This window comes from Conger conger, chromosome 12, assembly GCF_963514075.1.
Source record: "Conger conger chromosome 12, fConCon1.1, whole genome shotgun sequence".
NCBI lineage: Eukaryota > Metazoa > Chordata > Actinopteri > Anguilliformes > Congridae > Conger > Conger conger.
Genome location: NC_083771.1, coordinates 6,266,349 through 6,282,403, shown reverse-complemented (window position 1 = coordinate 6,282,403; position 16,055 = coordinate 6,266,349). Strand labels below are relative to the sequence as shown.

Genomic DNA, 16,055 nt, shown 5'->3' with positions numbered 1-16,055 from the left:
TCCACCAAAGCTTTTTCTGAGGGTAATTTCCTGATGCCATTAGCTCGAGACGTTCCATTGTAGCCTCTCGCCATCTGATGTGTCACTTATGTTTTAAGAACTGTGAGAAGATTTGGTTGGACGTTAGTTAAATGTCGCCGTAAGGTGACAGGTTTACTGGTGGCTTACTGTTAGTTTGCTTCATGCAAATGTTCTGCATCGAAAAGTATTAACCTCGCAAGTAACTGACAACTGCCTCAAACTAGGTCTCATTACATCCTGCTTGGTATGGTCAGAGTCAGGCTAGTTCACAAGCCTTGAATAACCTTAAAATAATGGTTACTTGCAAAAATAAATATTGGATTTTAATGCAAAATGTTTCTGCCCCCCTTCCCTCTTCAGATAAATAAATACATAAATAAATGAATAAATAACAGAAACACATTTGTGATAAGTGGAGAAAAGAAAACTGTTAGTGTTCCTCGTGTTTATGGATTTATTGGCTGACTCTAAATATAACCCTACTTGAGCAATAGTACATAATTAATTTGCTGCAGTATTTATATAACAAATAACATTCTTTTTCTCCAGATGCAGAATGTTTTCCTTTACATTTAACTATGTTGAAATATGTTTCATTTGATAGATGTCCACCTACTTCTGTATTCTGTTTAAATCACCTTATGTACTTAGATTATTTCCGTAGATTCTGAACAGTGAGTTTTGTAGCATCTGATTTTGACAGAAGCAGTATTAATATCACCATTATTAACACGAACAGACTAATAAGTATTCAGAAATTTCAAACTAGTTAATTGTAAGTTTGAAATATGGCATGGGCATGATGGGTATTGTTTCACAGTCTGTTTTTTGTGCAGAAATAACATCCAAGAATGCAAGTTTTATTTTCATCGAGTGGTCCGTGACAAGAATATGAATCTTTGGAATATACAGGCGGGGAAGTTGGTTCCAAGAAATTATATTTTTAACTATTTAACAGTTTACTCAGGGGAGACAGGAATAGCTGGTGGTATGAGAGTTCTTAACAGATTGACTGGGGGCTGGGGTGGTGGGTCACTGCAGTGGACTCCAGTAGACATGATAAGGCCCTTAACAGATGTTGTCACTGGGAGGCTCAGCAGATTCCAGCCACTCGGAGGCGATCTTGTTACACTGACCAGGCCCAATCAGCCAATCAGCAGCACTCAAATGGAGAGGCCAAGTGAAAATAATCCCATAAAGTGTTTCGAGGGCAGAAAGGTGGGGAATGGAGCAATGAGACTGAGGACTCATTCCAATCGCTTATTATTCTCATCCCTGTCAGTTACAGACATGGCAGAGGGGGATCCCTGTCAGTTACAGACGTGGCAGAGGGGGATCCCTGTCAGTTACAGACGTGGCAGAGGGGGAGAGGTGGCTCCACAGGTCGACCATTTTTACGTCAGTATTTCGTAAAAAATACTTTCGCAAAGGATGCGCTCCTGTTTCCTTGCTCAAAGGAAAGATTGGGAGTTCCTAACTTCTACTTCTAGCTCCTAGAAGGTCGATTGATTTCCAGGTCAGAAGCAAGGAAAGGAAAAAAGTGGAGAACAATAAGCGATTGGAATGGGCCCTAGGCTCTCCAGGGCCTCAACCCTGTTCCTGGAGTTCTGTTATCCTGCAGGCTTTCATTTCAACCCTCATTTCTTCTAATTAGCAGCTCAATGAGACCTCTAGCTGCTGAATGCGGTGTGCTTTGTTTGAGCTGGAGTAAAAACCTACGAGATGGTAGATCTCCAGGAACAGGGCTGGTGACCATTGCCCCAGTGAAAGACATCTCTAAGTTTTCGGGTTAGAGCAGTGCTAATCAATTCCACATCCTGCGGGCCACAGTGTCTGCAGGTATTTGCTACAACTATCCGCTACTCCACCTGAATTCACTAATTCGTTTATTATCTGAACCAAGCAGGTGAAATAATGAGTGAAATCAGGTGGTGTGGCACACGTTGGGAGTGAATATCTGCAGAAACACTGAGGCCCGGAGGACGGGGAGTTGAGTAGCGCTGTGTTAGAGCAACAGCACTGCAGGGCTACTCCAGTCTCTCTGTGACTCCATGTGTCCTCTCTCAGACATATTCTAAGCACTTATTTTTGTCCCCCTGGCTGCTGTCTCTCGCCCCTGTGCTCCAGCACCCCTCTCATGCAGACCAGGCTTCGTCACGTCCTAAGGCATGTACTCGGTGTGTGAATGTGTGTTCAGCGGGGCGCCCACGGGAAGAGAAGAGGGCCGTTATCCGTGTAGGAATGCCGCAAGGCCTTTGATCCAATTGGGGAAATTTGGACGTGTTTGAATAGTTCCCCTTCCCAGACCTCCTGGTATTTACCCACTTTACTGAGTCTCCCTGACACTGCACCCGGCTCAGACCCATCACTACTGCTCTACTCTACAGAGTACATACAGCTGACAGCCCGCTCTTCACTGCCCTCAGTGCAGAGGACAACGGCGAGAGGACGTGTGAAAAATGCGTACTCATGAATCCTATTTCAGTTTTGGGTTTTCGTTTTCTTTCAAGCAAATTCTAAATATACCATGTAGTTGGCAACACGCACACAAAAAAAAGAAAACACGCACAGACTTAGTCACATGAACAAATACCCATGGATGCGCACATACGCACATGCACAGACCGGTTCATGTTTTTGAATTGCTTCCGCTGTGCTAATGTTTCGTGTGGGTAAATCTATGATATGGTGCTGTTGTAGATGTTCTGTAAAGAGAGCTGAAGCGCGCGGGCTTGGCGCGGCCTGGCTCCCCGCTCAGCCCAGGTCAGCTGCCCTCATACGGAAGGCCATCGGAGCGGCCCACAGTTCCCTCTTCCTCTCCGGATGTTCCCAGCATTCTGCAGCCAGCATGGCAAGCTGGGAACTCCGGAAACTGCGAACAGGAAACTGAGCTGTGTGTGTGTCTGTGTGTGTGTGTGTGTGTGTGTGTGTGCGTGTGTTTGTGTAGGTGTGTGTGGTGTATGCATGTATGTGAGGTGTATGTGTGTGGGTATATGTGTGCCTGTGTATGTGAGTGCTTGTGTGAGTGTTTGTGTGCCTGTGTGTGTGTGTGTGTGGTGTGTGTGTATGTTTATGTGGTGTGTGTGTGTGTATATGTGTATGTGTGTGAGTGTGTGAGTGTGTGTGCCTGCGTGTGTGCGTGTTTTTGTGTGTACGTGTGTGTGTGCTTGTGTGTGTGTTTGTGTGTTTGTGTATGGATGTGTGTGTGTTTGTGTGTGTGTTGAGGGGATGCCGGGTGTTGGTGGGACTGAAAGCATGACAACAGCGCTCTCTGCTGGTCACTGCTAGTCCTGTGTATCAAACACCAACTGAACATGAAGAGAACCACCAAACAGGATTGCATGAGGATCCACACTTTTATACTCAGTATACAAGTTTTCAACATGGAAACTACTCACAGGAAGGAAAATAAGCACAAGAACCTATTTAGCTTTCTGTGTAACACTAACATCCCAGAACATGGCCTCAAAAATAATTCTTTTGTATGTCGTGCAAAAAGTGCCCTGTTGAACTTCTAACACGGTGATAGAAGAAGGTCAAAAATACAAACAAATGAAAGCTGCAGATGGGAAGTATACCATATATCAGAGTATGTATGTCTTGTTACAACTAGTACTGGTCTGTCCTGAATCAGTGTCCTCTGTGGTCGCTCTGTGTTGTCCGGCTGCAGTAGATTGTTCATCGCCCAGCTTGCTGTTCCCTCACCTCCTTCAGTTTTTCTTGAGCAATTCTTCATCTCCTGTGACACACACCGCAAACAGACATTTCCTTTACACAATCTCCACGTTAACCCTTCGCACAACTGCTGAAGTTGTGCAATGATGTGTACTTACGTAACATTTGGTAGCAGTTGACAAATCACAGGGGAAAAAATGGACAAAGCCCTGAAGTTCTCAGGATCCCGCATGCATGCACACGATCACAGACGCAAGTATGAGCAGACAGTAATTACAGAAAAGCTCGTAGCATTTTCAATTATATGTGTTTAAATAAATAAAGCTGTCTTTTTCTCTCTGTAAGCCGTAATGCTTGTGGAATGTAATGTTTAGGTGTGTGTGTGTGTGTGTGTGTGTGTGTGTGTACATACGTGTGGGTGTGTGTGTGTGGCTGTGTGAGCGAGTGTGTGTATGGTGTGTGTTTGTATATGTATGCATACGTGTGTGTGTGTGTGTACTTGCACGTGTGTGTGTGTGTATGTGTGCGTACATGCACGCGCGTGTGTGTGTGTACGTGCACGTGTGTGTGTGTGAATGTGTGCATACATGCACGTGTGTGTGTGTGTATGTGTGCGTACGTGCACGTGTGTGTGTGTGTATGTGTGCGTACATGCACACGTGTGTATGTGTGCGTATGTGCACGTGTGTGTGTGTGTATGTGTGCGTACGTGCACGTGTGTGTGTGTATGTGTGCGTACATGCACACGTGTGTGTGTGTGTGTACGTGCACGTGTGTGTGTGTGTATGTGTGCGTACACGCCCGCGTGTGTGTGTGTGTACGTGCACGTGTGTGTGTGTGAATGTGTGCATACATGCACGTGTGTGTGTGTGTATGTGTGCGTACGTGCACGTGTGTGTGTGTGTATGTGTGCGTACACGCACACGTGTGTATGTGTGCGTATGTGCACGTGTGTGTGTGTGTATGTGTGCGTACGTGCACATGTGTGTGTGTATGTGTGCGTACGTGCACATGTGTGTGTGTATGTGTGCGTACATGCACACGTGTGTGTGTGTGTGTACGTGCACGTGTGTGTGTGTGTATGTGTGCGTACACGCACACGTGTGTGTGTGTGTACGTGCACGTGTGTGTGTGTGTATGTGTGCGTACGTGCACGCGTGTGTGTGTGTGTACGTGCACGTGTGTGTGTGTGAATGTGTGCATACATGCACGCGTGTGTGTGTGTACGTGCACGTGTGTGTGTGTATGTGTGCGTACGTGCGTGTGTGTGTGTGTGTGTGTGTACGTGCACGTGTGTGTGTGTGTATGTGTGCGTACACGCACGCGTGTGTGTGTACTTGTGAGTGTGCGTCTCTCACCGTCCTTCACCACCCCGCAGTACTCATCACACTCCTTTTGGCTGTAGAACTTGTTGCCGTTCCCCTTGCAGCCGCCGTACTTGAAGGGGATGCACTTGCCCTCAGTGGAGTTGAAGGCCCACAGCTCTGTGTTTAAGGTGCAGGAGCCCTCATCTATGGGCAGCCTACAGGCAGCTGGGGGGAAGCCAGAGAGGCGCGCATGTGAGCTGTAGACACTGTGAGTGTGTACAGCACGTGTCCCCCTGGCTCCTCGGTTGTCCTTAAACGCCCCCTCACTGTAACACCCGCCCCCCCTCTCCCCCCAAACAACCCCTCACTGTAACACACCCCCTAAACGACCCCTCACTGTACCCCCCCCCCCCCCCCCCCCAAACGACCACTCACTGTACCCCCCCCATCCCACCCCAGCTCAGGCACTGACCCTCCGTGCGGCAGCCCTGTAGACATTCCTTCTCCGATACGAAGTTGTTCTGGTTGCCGAGGCAACCGCCGTAGAAGAATGGCAGGCAGGCCATGAGGGTGGAGTTGTAGTGGAAGCGCTGGACCATCCCGAAACAGGGGCCCACGACGGGGGCCATCTGACAGGAGTCTGCGATCAGAGGGGGACACACGTCACACAAGTACAGTCAGTGAAATGGCCACCCACACCCCAAGTAAATGAAATGCTCCCATCTCTCATACTGTCGTCTTTGCGACCACCTTTTCCCTCTGCTGTTGGACCACCCCGCCGAAAAAACAGCCCAAGCTAGGTTTTGAAACAGCCAGTTGGTTGACCAGTTCTGACCAGCTCTACATGGTTTGACCAGCTCAAGCTATGTTTTGAGACAGCTGGTAGCTGGTTAATAAGCTACCAGCTCAGACAGGTAACCAGCACTAGCCGGTTTACCAGCTGATACCCAGCTAGACCAGCTTTATGACCAGCTTGGCAATGCTGGTTGGCCAGCTCATACCCAGCCAGACCAGCTTTATGACCAGCTTGGCAATGCTGGTTGACCAGCTCATACCCAGCCAGACCAGCTTTATGACCAGCTTGGCAATGCTGGTTGACCAGCTCATACCCAGCTAGACCAGCTTTATGACCAGCTTGACCAGCTCGATTTTCAAGCTGGCATAACTGGGTTTTAGGGCAGGGCAACTCTCACCTGGATTGCGGAAGATGGGTGTATCATCATCTCCTGAGCCTTCCTCAGCAGGTGTGAGCAGGGCTACATTTCTCCTTACTCTCTGTGCATGGATAGGTTTAGGGGTCAGGGGTTAGAAACTACAATGTGTAGGGTCAGTTTTGAGCATAGGTTGGGTTACATGTCAGAGGTGAGAATCATGTACCTGAAACTCTGTCTCTAGCGCAATGTCTCCTGGAGTACATTTCTCTGTGGGGAGAGACGGAAATGATCATTGAGCTAACCTTCACACCCGTACATGTAGGTTTTCCTGTGTAGAACATACCTTTCTTCAGTAGGACAATAACAGAGTCTTCGCCCATGCCCTGCTCCTTCACCAGCTGGCTAAAATCAGTCATCAGAGTGGGGCGCAGTTCCATGGAGCGACCTGGAGAGGGCAATAATCTTGTAATCACCTGATTTAAGGCAGTAGCTTATCTGGGCCCCATTTCACAAAGCAGGATTGCCGAGTTAAACCCGGAGCCCTCCCAAATCTGGAACATGGACTGAAGTAGAAAGAGCTGTACTGGGTTTTACTCAGAGCAGTTATCCAGCTAACTCAGTCATCTTGCTTTGTGGGTTTTACTCAGAGCAGTTATCCAGCTAACTCAGTAATCCTGCTTTGTGGGTTTTACTCAGTGCAGTTATCCAGCTAACTCAGTAATCTTGCTTTGTGGGTTTTACTCAGCACAGTAATCCGGCTAACTCAGTAACCCTGCTTTGTGAAATACCCCCTGATGTGACAGTTAAGCAAATGTCAAAGCATATTTTCATTCTCATGACAGAAAATGAAAAATAAAAGATATAACTCGTCTTCAACAGAAATAATCCATCTATGGATCTACGATGACCAACCTGGCTGGGGACACTCTCAAAGTAGTAATGTGTATTGTTAATGTGGTCATCTTTTTCCTCCTCATTAGTCTCTTACCATAGTGAAGCATTGCTGTATTTTACTTACCAAAAAGTTTGAACGAAATGGTCCTGTTATCTCCTTGTCTTTCTTGTGACAAGGCTATGATGGCGTACTCGTCATAGTTTGTGTGGACCACGTACGCGTTCACAACAGTCCCATGCTCTGCACACAGAAGAGCACTTAGGGTGTCACACATAGCACCCATTCTTCTGCCTCTATTATCATACCTTATCATGTAAAAGTATGTCATTTTACCATCCTCTCTATCCCAAAGGATGAGAGCAGAATCCTGTTCCTGCTACAGTTTGTGGACCCTTCCCCCTTCTTTTCATCAAAGATTTGAAACAGAATATTCACTAACTGCACATTTCGACACAATAATAAAAACTTAAACCGAGATTCAATCATGTGTCAATTAACAGAATGGTCCAGAAAGTATATTAAACCTGTGTTAAAATGCGATATTGCATGATGATTGAATGATGTCATTGCTCTTGTCTGAAATTATACCTTGAGCCTTTTATACAGAAAGACCTCAGTTTGTTCATTACAGTGCTTCAAAAATTCAACTGCAGTGGTCAAAGAATACATTTATATTAGATATAATTATATGTGTCCCTCTGTTTCACTGAAAGCTCTATGGTGACTCACTGGTGTGATAGGACATCCTCCCAGGGGTTTCAGTCATCTCATAGACGGAAGACATTTCCTTACACAACCCATGCCTACAAACACATAAACATCAGCATTTTTCAAGAAGTACTGTAAAATGCTTCTGTGATGTTTCATAATTGCATTTGATTGTTTCAGAGGGAGAATGAACATGGGATCTATGCGACTACAAAGGATCATGGACAGAGTATTTCAATTAGAGGACACATGAACACTGCAGTTATGTCTGTGCGCGCATGTCACCTGAAGGCAGTCATCATCACGTTGACCGCGTTGCTGTCTCCTGATTCCAGCTCCCAGGTGCTCATTGATCTCTCGCCCCTGTGAAGAGGATGGGCGCTGGAGGATGCCATGGCAATCTCATACCACTTCCCCATGAACTGTGAGAGTGGAAGAGAGAGAGAGAGAGAGAGAGGAGGGGAGGAAGTCAGGAGACCGGAGAGAGTGAGGGGGATGAGGGAGAAACAAGGAGAAAACAGCAAAGGAACCGAGAAAAAGTACTAGAAAAAAATAGGTATACATTTACTTCACCCAATGTACAGTTGGGCTGAAGTTTTCTGCAATATATTGTGTCCTGCAACAAGTTTGCTTAACATAAGGGAGTGTGTACTAAAACAAATACTGGTTCCTTCAGATTTGTACTACACATTGCTATCCAAATTCACATCTTAAAAGCAAATGTGCAAGCAGTGTTAATCATTTATCACTAGCGGCTCGTCAGTAATTGTCCACTACTGCAGCACAGCCAGCATAAAACTGGTAACCAGGTAACCAGGTAAGAACCTGCAGCTTTCCAAACTAACTGTATGGCAGAGGTCCAACCAGCACACAAAAGAGGTGCAGTCAGACAGACAGAGAGAGAGAGAGACAGAGGGCCATGTAAGGGCCCCGTGAATGCATCTCTTACCTGCTGCTTGTTGAAGTTCTCCTGGGTGGGGAAGAGGGACGCAGGGGCCACGGGCCCCCCAAAGGCTGGAGCCACAAGGGCCAGGAGGAGAAGGACGGTAGCTCTCTGCATCTTGGCTGTGTGTGAGCGAGACTGAGAGCCTCCGCATTGATCCCCCTCAAAAGTGGCCCTCCACCCCGTCGGACATTGACCCCCCAGGGCATGTTTTCTCTCGCTGCCCCCCTGGTCCGTCAAACACAAACACTGCAAGTGGACCAAAGGCCTCCTTATCTCGCCCTCTCTGTTTGCTCCTTCCCCAGGTCTGGCCCACGGGCACTGCCTCACCTCCAGAGCCACATCTTTTATGCTTTTTTGGGGACTCTTGGGGGGTTTGAGAGAACAGAGTGATTTGAGTTTGGAAAGTTCCTCATGGCACTCTGCCACTGAGTGTGGTATTGAATCTATAGTTAGGAAGCACAGGGCGGCACGGTGGTGCAGTGGACGGCATGGTGACCTCACAGCAAGAAGGTCCTGGGTTGAATCCCACAATTCCTGTGTGGAGTTTGCATGTTCTCCCCGTGTCTGTGTGGGGCTACTCGGGGGGCAGGAGAATGAATAGGGCATTGCTGTAAATTAGCATGTTCTCAGTCAACCAACCCTTGAAAGGTTAAATGAAAAGAGGTGCAGTGAGTCTCTCCATTTGCAAAGTGCACATTGTATAGATCATCTCGGTTTCACAACAGCACCATCTCTTTAAATAGATCTCTTTAAATACCCCTTTAATATTTCTCATGTTGTTCTCATCATTTGGCTGGGTGTAGTAGAGGTCCTGCATGCTCAGGTACATTCTGAGTGATTGTTGCACTGCGTTTGTCTAGTTAAAGGTCCTGTGTATGGCCAGTTAGTCTGTGCAAGGCCTGTCGGCGTGGCATGGGTGTCCAAACCAGAGGCTATTAGACAAACAAGGTGGCTTGAGCTTTTGGGTAATTTTATTTTCAGTAAAAAACAAGCTGATCGCATATTGCTATCAACAGGAGAAGAGGCAATATTGATCTGCCTGTTTTTCATTCACGTGCATCAGTGGTGGCTTAACTAGTGGCCTCACTTTTTTCATTGCGGTCACAGTTCTGTGTGCTCAGTCAGTGCACTACTTGTATTGACGGTTTTGTATGTTTTTAGTATGTCTTCGATGTGTCTATAGCTACATGATTTGAAACCAGACAATCACCATAATTTTGTTTGAGGTTCCAGTGTGTCTCTAGTTGAATGTAGTTAGCATAGTCCATAGCTGACTGTGGTAATTGTTTCCACTGTGTCTGTAGCAGACCTGGGTCAATTATATAATTGCTTTAGATTCAAATACTTTTCTACACTTTACTGAGCTTGTCTGGTGTATTGGAAATACCCTCAAAAAACAAACTCCACCTTCTGGTCCTCTTTATTGGCTACAAGCAAGATCAATCAATCACAGAAAGGTATTTGAATCCAAAACCATTACGCAATTGAGCCAGGTCATGTTTATAGATGATTGTAGTTAGCATTGTTGATTATGGTAGAGTTGTTTGCATCGTGGTTGAGTGCGGTAGTTGGTGTCTGTGACTGCTGACTGTAGTCTGTGTTTCCCGCTTGTTGGTAATGTAGTGCAGTTAATGCTGTCCATGGGCTGCTTCAAGCATGACAGAGCTTATCTTCCATCCAGCCAAAAACAACAGGCAGCCAAGTAAAATAAATATTAACACTGTTATGAAATATCTCTGCAAAATGTTTGCCTTTTGATTTGAGAGCAAAGATTCATCCCACCTGTTCTGAAACAAGAAAATTGAAGAAAAATTTAATTCTCTTGAGCAAGAGGCACTAGAGAAAGAGCACTGGATAACTTCTGTAGAGAGCTGCACAACAGTGTTATGTGTGCAGGAATAGGCCAAGTACAGCCGTGCATTAGTGTTTTGCACATACATGTACATAACTAGGAGAAAATATTGTGTGAGTTTAGATAACTGTGTCAAAATGAGAATGCAAATCCCTTTGCCCTCAATCAGCATGGCAAAAGCCAAATAACTCAATTTAGAAGAGAGCGATGGCAATTCACTACCGGCTCAGGCGGTAAGAGCAGTCGTCTGGCAGTCGGAGGGTTGCTGGTTCGATTCCTGCCTGGGTGTGTTGAAGTGTCCCTGAGCAAGACACCTAACCCCCAATTGCTCCTGAAGAGCTGGTCGGTACCTTGCATGGCAGCCAATCGCCGTTGGTGTATGAGTGTCTGTATGAATGAGAAGCATCAATTGTACAGTGCTTTGGATAAAGGCGCTATATACATGCCAACCATTTACCATTTAAACATACCACTTAGGTAAGGGCAATAATCAATCAATATAATCAATATAAAACATAATGAATGGTTGCAACAAAGTACCAGAAAATATTGGCAGAAAATCTGGTTGTCTATGCCAGGAAGTTGAGACTTGATCGTACTAAAGTGCTTGGTGATTGTAGCATGTGTCACGCAATTTCTCCCTCTACGATGTTAAGAAGTTGACACATGGATTTTTGTTTAGTTGACTACATTATTACTCCAGTTTTGACCTTGCATTGGCTCCCAGTATCTTTTAGGATTAGGATTTTTACTGCTTCACTGCTTTGCTTTTACTGGTTCATTAAGGTTTAGCCAAGCACTTAGAACATCAGCTGCTGGATTACTTAATATTCCAAGAATGAAGCAGAAGAAATCAGGTGAAGCAGCATTTAGTTTTTATGCTCCAAAGGCTTGTTATGGACTACTGTTATCCGTCAGGTAACTACTGTACAGCTTTAAGCAACTGCTCAAAACAAATTTGCATTCAATGAGGATGATGAGGGTAATTACTATTATTATGGTTATTGTTATTATTACTATTAATAATGATATTAATAATAATAATAATAATAATAATGATTATTATTATTATTAGTAGTAGTAGTAGTAGCAGTAGTAGTAGTAGTAATAATAATAATACAACGCCTTGGTTTTCTGTTTTAATAATATAGTAATATTTTATTTTAAATGTTCTAACGTTTTTAACTAGAATTTTAGAATTTAGAATTTTTACTTTTATTTATATGTTTTCTCATGGCTTACATTATTTTATTCTGTTGTTATTATTAGCCTTGCATTCAACTAGCTCTTTTTATTGTAGGGGTGTACATTTGTGGAGTGGTATGACAGGACAGTCGGAGTGGCATTGACCCCACTCCCTCCCTCCCTCCTAGTTTGCCCAGGCTAGAATCAACACACACTCCGCCCCCCCCCCCCCCCCCGCTGGTCCTGGACCTGACCCTATGCATACTTACCCAGGTGGGCGGGATCCAGCTTGCACAAACAAAGAGGCCACACATCACACCGGACCAGTGCTCTAAAGAATATCTATATTTTATTCAGCCAGACAGTTATACATAGAATATAATTATTATCCATATTTATGAGGTTCAAACTGAGATACGATTTGCCATGTAACACCAACAACCCTGAAGTCTGTGTGTGAAGCAGGAATAGCCACGTTTGGGCTCTGGGTCCCAGTGCAATAAAGAAAGTCCAGATGCTTTGACTTGGTTGCATTATTTAGGATCGAGTAGCTATGGTCTGGGAGCCAGTAAAGCAAGTGAAGTTCTGTCGTGTTCTGCTGCAAAGTAGATCCAGTAGCTGGAGAAATAGATTAGTAAGTTCAAGCAGGTCAGTGCGGTACTTCTGGGTGATGTGACATACTCATTGTAATATTAATGCACATATTACATTGCATATACTGCATCCCAATATAACAGATACTGTTTTGTTGAAGTATTGCATGTTCAACTCACCTATTGTCCAGAAGGACAGCAATCTTCTCGGAGCCAACAAGAAGAAGGACATAATTACACACAATGATAAAATTGATTAGCAATCCCAAAGTGCACCACTGCCTAATGTGATCGGTGCTATAATTTCCACCAGGCTTACCAAGAAGTTGAGGGGTCAAAATGGACTCTTTTGGAAATCCATGATTCAAGGCAAACTCTCTGAACTTTTCCAATATTGTTGGCTTTACGGTCTGTGAACGACCTACGGTGAAACAGAAATATCAGAGATTTCATTTCGATATTCATCTTATTACTCATTCAGTTATGTATTATGATGATAATCAGTTAACGATTACAGATAAAAAAGCGAAATGGTACTACATTAGTGTCCTTCTGGAAATTTTACTGATAAACATTGGCTCAGGTGGCAAAAGCAGTTGTCTGGCAGTCGGAGGGTTGCCGGTTTGATGGCAGCCAATCACTGTTAGTGTGTGAGTGTGTGTATGAATGGGTGAATGAGAACCATCAATTGTACAGCGCATTGGATAAAGGCGCTATATAAATGCCAGCCATTTTCCATTTAACCCTCAGGAAGAGCTCAGTACACTGACCTCTGCACTATGTTACCATGGGCAAAATGGCCACTTTACAAAATGGCCGCACAGCCTCACCATAGAGGGCTACTTGCGTGAACTCTCTATTCATCTTCTTGTGTTTCAGGACCAGAGCATATTCAGTGTAATCTGTTTCCACCACTGTGATGTCCTTCACCCTGTTGTGACCTATGGGACAGAGGACACCGCTTAAACTTCGACTTGCTCATTACTCTCTCATCCTTGTGAAGAACAGGTGGGTTACAGCCAAATATACTGTAACCCACCATCATCCAGTCGTACTCAATAACACATCCCCACCCAGCCCTTTGACCCTTGCCATTTGACCCTTGCCCTTTGACCCCTGCCATTTAATCTGCAACAAAGCACAACTCACGAGCGCTGAAATATGTAAACAGGCCAGGCACAGCTGTCTTCTCATATATGTAGACATCACTGAGACAACCGTTTGACCTGCAAAAGTAAAAAGAATGAATACATTACAGTGGAATTTACAGTACGTTTAGTATGTATATTATACGGTTGGTATCCGTAACGAATGTGGCAAATTAATGTAGTAACTATAGTAGGGCGGCCTGTAGCGTAATGGTTAAAGTAAATGACTGGCATACACAAAGTCGGTGGTTCTAATCCCGGTGTAGCCACAATAAGATCCGCACAGCCGTTGGGCCCTTGAGCAAGGCCCTTAACCCTGCATTGCTCCAGGGGAGGATTGTCTCCTGCTTAGTCTAATCAACGGTACATCGCTCTGGATAAGAGCGTCTGCCAAATGCCAATAATGTCATGTAATGTAACATTTACTGGCTTCTCCAACATTTGTGTTTGACACAGGCTCTGTGTTCTGTGGGCATACGCTATGTTGTCATTGCAGCTGACCACACAATCACATACTTCTGGGACCACATGGACATGTTGGCGTTCCCATTGTCCAATGGCGTCAGGACACCCATGGAGATTCTTATCTTGTTTCTGTATTGCACAAAGGCCGGTGAGTCGTAGGCAATACCCACACGGTACCACTTTCCTGAGAACTGAACACACGGAGAAGGGGAGAGACGGGAGTGACTGAACAAGTGTAGCTCGAGAAAGACAGGAGAGACTCAATGCTCATACAAGGACAGAGACAGAGGAAAAACATTAATCGCACAAACAATGGAGGTGCTAAACACAGACAAGCTAAAGATAAGCTCTCAACAGGATATAGACAAGGCCGAACACTGATAAACACTTATAGGCCAAACACTTATAGCATGAAGAGACAGAATGAGCTAGTTACTTACAGAAAGAAAAGATAAGATGAGCTAGTCACTTATAGCATGAAGATACAGAATGAGCTAGTCACTTATAACAAGAAGAAGACAAAAAAACAGCCAAATGAAAAAAAGTAATTTAATTAAGTGCATACATTATATAGAATATGCAGTATGTAAAATGTTCTAATACAAACAGGAGAGCATAAGCAACAGTGTGGTGTTCTGAACACAGTCAGGTGCCATTTTATAATCTGATTACAATCAGCGCTAAAGCTGTTTGTCCACTAGGCTCCAAGGGGGTCCTGCTGTGTCTGTCCCTGAGCCAGCGTAACTCAGGTCCTGCCTGCCAGCGCAATGTCACAACCCCGCTGCTGGGCTGACCTTTGACCTCTCTATTTGTCTTTTGCTCATTAACTGTCCCAACCCTACCAGGCCACAGGGGAACAGCATGTTCTCTACCAAAAGGACTCATTGTGTAAAACAGCACATTTCAACGGGATAAAGGAGTAATGAGGAGCACCAAGGAGGAAAAATGTGCCAGAATCAAAATCCAAGTACAATTGTTTACAAAAGGGCTTATTAAGCTAGAACTCGGCAAGAACAAAGACCTTCAAAAGCATAAACACAAATACACCCAGTGAGCACTTTATTAGGTAGACCTGTACACCAGATTGTTTGTGCAAATAACCAATTAGCCAATCATGTGGCAGCAACTACATGCATAAAAGCTTGGAGTTTAGAGGTTTGGCTGTTTTTCAGAACAAATGCCGGAATGGAGAAGAAATGTGATCTAAGTGACTTTGATCTTGGAATGATTGTTGGTGCCAAACAGGGTGGTTTGAGTATCTCAGAAACTGCTGATCTCCAGGGATTTTCACACACAATAGTCTCTAGGGTTTGCAGAGAATGGTGCTGAAAACAAAAAACATTCAGTGAGCAGAAGTTCTGCATGGGAAAAAATGCCTTCTTAATGAGAGTGGTCAGATGAGAAGGGCCAGACTGGTCGAAGCTGACAGGAAGGTGACAGTAACGCAAATAACTGCACATTACAACAGTCGTATGCAGAAGAGAAATTCTGAACACACAATACGTCAAAAATTCTAAGTGGAAAGGCTACAGCAGCAGAAAACCAATAAGTCAAAAAAATAGGTCTAATAAATACCTAATAAAGTGCTCACTGAGTGTACAACTACCATATGTGTTACAAAGACCTGTACTTTTTCTGTTGTTAATATTTAATATGGCCAGGCAGCAGAGAGAGAGGGTTTTTTGTGCTGGTCTGTGAAACAGGTCACTTCTCTCACCCTCTGCAGGTCGAAGTCTTTCTGGGGCTGGACATCAGCGTGGACACAGGCAGTCATCAGTGTCAGCACAGTAACGGTCGCCTCAAAGAGTCTCATTTTCCAGAACTATCCGCACCCCGGGCCGAAGTAAACTGTACACTCTGCACCAGAGTAAATGCCAAGGGCGCGTAACTGGAATTTTATATCCAACCCCCTGCCCCACGTCATTTAGAGGCAGGGAGGCGAGGATTGATGTCAAACTGTATCTGGGGAATCTGAAAATGTTTGATACGTCCGTCCATGACCTGGCCTTCAGAAAGAAAACAAACAAAAAATACAACATAAATTCACCGCAGAGAATGCAAAACAAAAAGAAGAGCCAAAAGAACTACATCGTTAACTGAGAATTA

The 16,055-nt window shown here is 44.7% G+C and overlaps 2 protein-coding genes across 2 annotated transcripts; both read right to left on the bottom strand.

The window, feature by feature from the left end:
• Positions 1 to 3,358: 3,358 nt before the first annotated feature.
• Positions 3,359 to 8,868, bottom strand: ambp (alpha-1-microglobulin/bikunin precursor). Its single transcript, XM_061263787.1, has 10 exons — positions 8,710 to 8,868; positions 8,046 to 8,182; positions 7,782 to 7,855; positions 7,176 to 7,292; positions 6,501 to 6,602; positions 6,381 to 6,424; positions 6,197 to 6,278; positions 5,476 to 5,643; positions 5,055 to 5,228; positions 3,359 to 3,760 (listed from the first exon to the last, which is right to left on the bottom strand). Exons 1-10 carry the CDS (start codon positions 8,818 to 8,820, stop codon positions 3,732 to 3,734), a joined length of 1,038 nt encoding a protein of 345 aa, XP_061119771.1. The 5' UTR covers positions 8,821 to 8,868; the 3' UTR covers positions 3,359 to 3,731.
• A 3,207-nt stretch (positions 8,869 to 12,075) lies between these two features.
• ptgdsa (prostaglandin D2 synthase a) lies at positions 12,076 to 15,836 on the bottom strand. Its single transcript, XM_061263788.1, has 7 exons — positions 15,667 to 15,836; positions 14,001 to 14,140; positions 13,486 to 13,562; positions 13,167 to 13,277; positions 12,656 to 12,757; positions 12,517 to 12,539; positions 12,076 to 12,361 (listed from the first exon to the last, which is right to left on the bottom strand). Exons 1-6 carry the CDS (start codon positions 15,760 to 15,762, stop codon positions 12,517 to 12,519), a joined length of 549 nt encoding a protein of 182 aa, XP_061119772.1. The 5' UTR covers positions 15,763 to 15,836; the 3' UTR covers positions 12,076 to 12,361.
• Positions 15,837 to 16,055: the final 219 nt, after the last annotated feature.

Coding starts and splice junctions, on each gene's coding strand:
- ambp (XM_061263787.1), bottom strand. CDS start 8,820: ATGCAGAGAGCTACCGTCCTTCTCCTCCTGGCCCTTGTGGCTCCAGCC. Junction 7,856..8,045: donor GTGATGATGACTGCCTTCAG/GTGACATGCGCG, acceptor ATGTGTTTGTAG/GCATGGGTTGTGTAAGGAAA. Junction 7,293..7,781: donor GAGGATGTCCTATCACACCA/GTGAGTCACCAT, acceptor TTCTGTGTGCAG/AGCATGGGACTGTTGTGAAC.
- ptgdsa (XM_061263788.1), bottom strand. CDS start 15,762: ATGAGACTCTTTGAGGCGACCGTTACTGTGCTGACACTGATGACTGCC. Junction 13,278..13,485: donor GTTTACATATTTCAGCGCTC/GTGAGTTGTGCT, acceptor TCTGTCCCATAG/GTCACAACAGGGTGAAGGAC. Junction 12,540..12,655: donor TTTGACCCCTCAACTTCTTG/GTAAGCCTGGTG, acceptor GGCTCCGAGAAG/ATTGCTGTCCTTCTGGACAA.